The sequence below is a fragment of the Grammomys surdaster genome, unplaced genomic scaffold, assembly GCF_004785775.1.
Source record: "Grammomys surdaster isolate TR1022 unplaced genomic scaffold, NIH_TR_1.0 485, whole genome shotgun sequence".
In the NCBI taxonomy this organism is placed as follows: Eukaryota; Metazoa; Chordata; class Mammalia; order Rodentia; family Muridae; genus Grammomys; species Grammomys surdaster.
In genome coordinates this window covers 230,195-237,684 of record NW_021604904.1, presented here as the reverse complement: position 1 = coordinate 237,684, position 7,490 = coordinate 230,195, and the positions used below count along the sequence as shown (strand labels likewise).

The window sequence follows — 7,490 nt, the reverse complement described above, 5'->3', positions numbered from 1 at the left end:
GGAAGGAAGGAAGGAAGGAAGGAAGGAAGGAAGGAAGGAAGGAAGGAAGCAAAACTAAGGTGTAAAATGATAAGACCTCCCATTCTGACCGTTAGCCTCTGCAAGCATCTGTACACACACACACACCATAAAATATAACCAGAGATACAACATACCTATGGAGGAAATACAAAATACTGAAAAAAAAAAAAAAAAACCTAGCCGGGCAGTGGTGGCGCATGCCTTTAATCCCAGCACTTGGGAGGCAGAGGCAGGTGGATTTCTGAGTTCCAGGCCAGCCTGGTCTACCGAGTGAGTTCCAGGACAGCCAGGACTATACAGAGAAACCCTGTATCAAAAAAACAAAAACAAAAACAAAAACAAACAAACAAACAAAAAACCTAAAAACTACCTATAGAAAGATATCTTGAGTTCCTAGACCAGAAAACTTAATATGGGAAAGATAATAACGTTCCCCAGAGTGAGCTACAATTAATGAAATCTCTGTCAAAAACCAATAGTGTCTTTGCAGAAATGGAAAGGCTGATTTGGAAATTCACATGGAATTCTGAAGGAGGTAGAATAGCCATGCCAATCTTGAAAATAAACTGCCAGGCATGGTGAATGCCTTTAACCCCGGCATTTGGGTAGCAGAGGCAGGTGGATCTCTGTGACTTTAAGGCCAGCCTGTTCTATGTAATGAGACCCTGTGTAAACTAACAAGCAAAGGAAAAACAAAATCCAAACTCTATCCACATATAAAATTTATCTATACCTACATATCTATATTTATATCTGTATCTCTCTATAATACATATATATATATACATATATATACATATATATATATTATGTATATCTATGACAGGATCTTAATAGGTAGCCCAGAATGTCCTGGAAGTCACTGTATAGCTCAGGGTGGTCTTATAGTCCCGTCTCCTCCCTTGAACCATACTCAGCTTCACTGTATGATTCAAAGGGGCTAATTTTATGTGTTTGGCTTTAAAAAAATTAAAAAGTTAAGTGAGGAAGTTCTAAGAATTTCATAATTAATATTTTTAAAACCTGCTGGATCTGGTGTTTCACGCCCAGCATTTGTAGGGTGTTTGAGGCCAGCCTGGGCTACACGATACTCTCTTTAAAACTCAAAAGCAGGCTTCTCACTGAGCCCCACCAACGTGATGTTCAGGTGTTTCATGGAGAAGGGCCGAGTGGCCTACGTCTCCTTTGGGCCCCATGCTGGAAAGCTGGTTTCTTCTGTAGATGTTATTGATCAGAACAGGGCGTTAGTGGATGGATCCTGCACTTGGGTGAGGAGACAGGTCATGCCTTTCATATGCATGCAACTCACTGACTTCATCCTCAAGTTCCCACACAGTGCTCACGTACATACAAAAAGTGTGGGAGGAGAAGGCAGATATCAATGCGAAATAGGCAGCCACAAGACGGGCCAAGAAAACTGATGCCAGAGAAAGGAAAGCCAAGATGACAGACTTTGATCGTTTCAAAGTTATAAAGGCAAAGAAAATGAGAAACAGAATAATCAACACCGACGTAAAGAAACTTCAAAGAGCTGCTATTCTGAAAGCGTCTCCCAGAAAAAAGCAGCTGTTGCTAAGGCTGCCACTGTGGTGGCAGTGGCGGCTGCTAAAGCTAAAGTCCCATCGAAGAAGGCAATAGGACCAGGCAAGAAGGCGACAGCCCAGGAAGCTCCTGTGCAGAAGGCTGCAGGCCCGAAGGCAGTGCCTGCTGCTGAAGGTTACAAAGGTCAGAAGACCCCAGCCCAGAAAGCACCTGCTCCAAAGGCAGCTGGCAAGAAAGCGTGAGCCTATACAACGAATACAGGTTCTTTTTGTCATGGTGGAAAACCTCATGTGTGGGCTCTAAGCTTATTGCCAAGCAGGTAGTAGTAGACTTGTGGGAATGTAGAAGGTAGCAGGTACATAAACTCTACCCAGGATTTAGTACTTAGCATACAGCCAGAGTCAAACTGACCCTTTATACACTGGCACTGGAACAATTACAACAGTGTGATTGACCCTTGTACAAATAAGTGTATTTCCCACCAACAGGTGGAATTCCATCAAAAACAAACAAAAAACACCCTCAAAAGCAGGGCTGGAGGGATGGCTCAGTGGTTAAGAGCGGCTGCTCTTACAGAGGACTTGGGTTCCATTCCTGACACCCACAAGGGACTGTAACTCCAGTTCCAGGGATCTGGTGCCCTCTTCTGGATTCTGCAGGTACTGCATGCACATGTGGCACAGATGTGCATGCAGGCAAAAATAGCCATCCACATAAAATAAAAATAAATTAAAAAAAGAAAAAAAACTCAAATGCAAGTAGGGTATGTTATACAGACACTGAGGACCTGAGGTTGAATCCTAGTACCCATGTAAAAAGTCAGGCATGGCTCCTATGATCCCAACACTGAGGGGTGGAGACAGGCAGGTTCTGAGAACTTGCTTGGTTAGCCAGCCTAGACAAATTGGCAAGCGTCTGGTTCAGTGAGAGACCCTGTATTAAGAGAATGGGGAAGAGAACAGAGGAATGTTATCAAAACTGAGGGTCACAACCTGTGCCCCAGATGAGATCCAGCTGCCTGTCCTCAAGCCAACTAAAAGAGGCAAATTAAGTGGTAAGCAGAAATATATATATTTTCATGTGACCACATTGGGAGGGCGGGACTGTGGCGCCCTGTTGAAAACTTGGCTGTGGTGTGATCACAATGAACCTAGGAGAAGCCACTGCAGCTATCCCCGGAGCAGAGATGTCACTGTGCCCAACATCCCACACAGCCAGGTGGCTGGACACTGAATCCACACCACCAACCATGGGCAGCCAGTACAGTTTCCAAAAATAGCCACAGTGAATTTCTCACCCCATGTGCTCTTCCAAAACTTCTCAGTCCCTCATCAGAAGTGGAGGCTGTGTCCACTCCCTTAACCTGAAAGACCTCTGTGGCTCACGGGACACAGATTTCCATGAGGGCCAGGCTAAGTGATGTCAAGACTGCATCCAAATGGCCACACAGCACACCATGTCCGGTCCCTCCCTCCACTCTCATTTTCTTGCTTTAAGAGCCTTCAGGTCTCCTGTGACATCCATGCTTGAAAGATTTATGGAGAGGTGCTGTGAGAGCCTAGATGAGGATGGGACTGACCTAGCCAGTCCTCCAATGTATAAATATCTATGAGGCACAATGGAATGAAGACCCTGGGACCAGGACTTACAGCTTGGTCTTCCTAAAAAGACCCACAGAGAGGGCTGGTGCACAGGCAAAAACTTGTGGAGCTGCTGAGTTTGGTGATGAGTGTCTTCTGTTATCCTAAATTTTAGCATGCACACAAGAGGACCAAAAGTTTGAGGCTAAGGGCTAGTGAGATGGCTCAGTGGTTGAGAGCACTGTCTGCTCTTGCTCAGGACTTAGGTTCAGTTCCTAGCACCAACAAGAGGCAGCTCTCAATTCTGACTCCCGTCCCAGGGATCTGACGCCCTCTTCTGGCCTCTAGAGGTATCTGCATGCACATGGTGGACATACATGCAATCAGGCCTGCAAGTGCACATATGCTCCAACACACACGCTATTAATACTGATAAGAGGCTGATGATAACCGATATTTTTTCTTGGTGTTTGATGTGCCTGTAGTAACCTACTCACATCCCAGAATCCTCCACATTAGAGACTATTTGAATTTCCTTCTTTGGTTTTTGTTGTTGTTTTGGTGTGTGTGTGTGTGTGTGTGTGTGTGTGTGTGTGTGTGTTTGTGAGCCACCATGTGGTTGCTGGGAATTGAACTCAGGACCTCTGGAAGAGCATCAGTGCTCTTAACCGCTGAACCATCTCTCCAGCCCCGTGTGTGTGTGTTTGAAAACAGAGTTTCTCTATGTAGCCCTTGGTGTCCTGGAACTCACTCTGTAGATCAGGCTGGCCTTGAACTCGGAGACCCGCCTGCCTCTGCTTCTCAAGTGCTAGGATTAAAGACGTGTGCCACCACCACCTAGCTGTTGTTTTGTCTTTTAGGATTTCACTGTGTAGTTTTGGATAGCTTGCAACCCACTGTGTAGACCCCAGGCTGGCTTCAAACTCATAGAGATCCACTTATCTCAGCCTCCAAAGTGCTGGCATTAAAGGTATTACCATAACCTGTAGACACTCTCTTCTTGAGATGTGTCATGGTTTGCATAAGCTTGGCCCATGGGAAGTGGCACTATTAGGAGGTAGGGCCTTCTTGGAGGAAGTTCATCACTGTGGGGGTGGGTTTTGAGGTTTTGTGTTCAAGCTCCACCCAGTGTGGATGGGAGGCCCCTCCTGACTTCCTGCAGAAGACAGTTTCCTGGCTGCCTTCAGATCAGGATCCACTATGTCTGCCTTCATGCTGCATGCTTCCCACCATGATGATAATGGACTGAACCCCTGAAACTGTAAGCCATTCCCAATTAAATGCTGTCCTTTATAAGAGTTGCCTTGGTCATGATGTCTGTTCACAGCAATTAAACCCAAACTAAGACAGGATGATAAGAGCAGGCACAGGGAGGCTCAGGGTACTCACAGAGTCCTTGAGGGCCAGGAAGCAGTGGCAGATCCAGCGACGTGTGGTGCCATCACGGCATATGTAGGAAAAAGCCTTGTCCAGGTTGCGGTCAGGAGCACAGAAGGAGACCTTCTCGATGGTCTGGTCGACCAGCAGATCCTAGGAAGGGTTGAGGAGGCAGGCAGTGGAAAATCATCTCTCCTGTCTGCAGTCAAGACGTGATCTCATCCTGAGTCAAATGTGGACCCAGTTGTCATGGAGATAGCCATAGGCCAGCCTGCCCCAGGGTCATGATTCAGTCCCTTGGAGCCATCCGAGATGGATGACACAGCCAAGAGGCACAGGTAGGCTATAAGGAGAAAGACTCAAGGGCTTGCAGGAGCCAGGAAGTGGCATTTAACCTAGCTGAGCACGGATTTCTGCAGGAAGAATTAACTAGACAAGAAAGGAAGAAACAGCCTCGGGCAAAGGATGACCTGTGCAAAGGTAACTGAACACCCATGTACTGGGCATCAACTGGAAGGTGTGTCTGTTAGTGTCTAGAGTCAGGGAAAGCAAAAGGAAACAGATACCTAGTGATAGAGCTGTTTGCCTAGCACACACAAGGCCCTGTTACTAGTGGTCTCACTCCCCTGCATCAGAAAAAGACCCAGACCCTGGATCCCAGAGATCTTGTCTAAACACAAAATAGGCCTGAGGATGTTGTGATAGTTTGAATACGAATAGTCTGCATAAACTCGCATGCTTGACTGCTTGGCCTACGGGGGAGTGGCACTATTAGGAGGTGTGGCCTTGTTGGAGGAAGTGTGTTACTGTGGAAGCAGAATTTGAAGTCTCCTATGCTCAAGCTACACCCAGTGTGGTACACAGTCTCCTTCTGCTTGCTGCTTTCAGATCAAGGTGTGGAACTCTCAGCACCTCTTCTAGCACCATGCTTGCCTGGGTTCGGCTATGCTTCCCACCATGATGATAACGGACTAAATCTCTGAACTGTAAGCCCATCTCAATGAAATGTGGTCCTTTATAAGAGTCGGTGTGGTCATGGTGTCTCTTCACAGCAATGAAACCATAACTAAGACAGATGTGTTCAAGTGTAAAGTACTTGCCCAGTATATAGGAAATGTTTGGCTGTATCCTCAACACTGCATGAACCAGGCATGGAGAGAACGCCCAGAATCCCAGCACTTGGGAGGTACGGGCAAGAAGACCAGAAGCTCAAGACCATCTTTGGCAAAATAATGAGTTTGAGGTCAACCAGGGCTATACCAGACCCTGTCTCAATAAAATCAAAACCCTCAAATATCTAACAACCCACATTAACTAGGCGAGAAGAATATGCCAACCCCACCCCCACCCCACCCCAGCTTTTTATTTTGTCAGCATGAAGCCCAGACCAGCCTTCGACTTGGAATCCTCCTGCCTCAACTTCCCTAGAGTTAGAATCATACACCTGTACTATCACATGCCAGCTCCTGGCAGAGGTGTTTGCTTCTGCTCCCCTTTTCCACTGTGTGTCCAGGTACATGTGTGTGTACATGCATATGGAGGGCCAAGGCTGAACCTGGTAATTGCCCTCAAGCACTCTTCCATCTTAATCATTGAGACAGGATCTCCCAATCGAACCCAGAGCTCACTGATATGGCTAGTCTTGCTAGCCTGCTTGCTCTGCTGGTCTCTGTCTTCTGAGGGTGGGACACTAGCACTCACATGGGATTCTGGGACTCTGAGCTCACTTCCTCACGCCTGCTTTAACCACTGCACGACCCTTACAGGTCTATTTTACACAGTTTATACACACAGACTTTCTGATTTGATGATACGGTCTATTACCAGCACCCCCCCCCGCCTTTTTTTTTTTAAAGATGAGGCTATGGGAGCCCAGAGGGGTTAAATCTTGTGCCCCAGGGTTTCCCGGTTGGTGAGGGGGTGGCTGGGATTGGCGCTGAGGTGGCTGCTCCAATTCGTGCACTCAACCCACCCACTCTCTGAAACAGCTCGCAAATAACCATGGTCCTCATTCCTGAATTAGGACTGTGCAGCCAGCCAAGCCAGCGCAGGCACACATGGTGGAGTCGAGAGGGCCCCCTTGGGAGGAACATCCCGTGGCGGGTGGCGGGCGGCAGGTGGGAAGCCTTTCTCCACCCCACACAGGCCTCCTACCTTGGTCTTGTCATCCACCACTCGGAGCCCATCAGCTGACACCCACAGGACAGACTTCACGGACTTCCGTCCCATCTGGGGTGGGGGCAGGGAACAGAGGGGCCTGATCAGAATTAGCTCCTTCAGACTGCTCTTGCCCACTCTCTGGATCCAGCCCCTCACTCACCGCCTTCAGCTTCTTCACGGCGTCTTCACAAACGTGCATCCCCCGGGACTCCTCCACTTCCACGTGGCCCAGGTACTTGGGTGGAGGAAGGGAGGAAACGGGAGACATGGAGTAGTCAATCACTGCCGGCATCACTGGGCAGCCCCGTACTAGGGGCCTCAGTCCTCAGCCAGTCAGATGTAGTCACTCATTCTCTCTGCACCTCCAATCCATAAGGTAGGAACCCCATTCCTAGCTCAGACACAGAGCTAGGAATTTCTGTGTCCCTGCAGACATGATGTAGGCCACAGGGCTGCTCTAACCTACCCTGACGTCAGTTCAAAGGAGCACAGGCCATTGGCTTAATCCCTAGTGTGCACACATGAAAACACACACAGAGACACACAGACACAGAGATACACACACAGCACAAATCAGTGTACAGGTGCAATGACTCTCTCCAGAATTTCCAGTGAGACTAAGCCCCATCCATTGCCCGGAGTTGCAATTTTAAGTTGTTGGTTGGTTCCTAATACCCTCCCCTCCTCATACTGGGAACGGAACACATGTTAGACAAGCAAGCATTCTACCACCGAGTCACATTCTCAGCCTTCACTGCAAGACTCTAGGCAGGGGCTCTACCACTGAGCCACGCCCCCAGCCCCTCACTG

The 7,490-nt window shown here is 48.1% G+C and overlaps 1 protein-coding gene and 1 pseudogene across 1 annotated transcript in view; one reads left to right on the top strand and one right to left on the bottom strand.

Annotated features, from left to right (window-relative positions):
• Positions 1-7,490, bottom strand: part of Numbl (NUMB like endocytic adaptor protein) — a 23,333-nt gene that overhangs the window by 8,785 nt on the left and 7,058 nt on the right. Inside the window, exons 4-6 of the mRNA XM_028781603.1 lie at positions 6,841-6,915; positions 6,675-6,749; positions 4,533-4,673 (exon numbers count right to left, since the gene is read on the bottom strand). Coding sequence (XP_028637436.1) covers positions 4,533-4,673; positions 6,675-6,749; positions 6,841-6,915 — 291 coding nt within the window. The remainder of the gene's footprint in view (positions 1-4,532; positions 4,674-6,674; positions 6,750-6,840; positions 6,916-7,490) is intronic.
• LOC114632999 lies at positions 1,161-1,805 on the top strand (annotated as a pseudogene).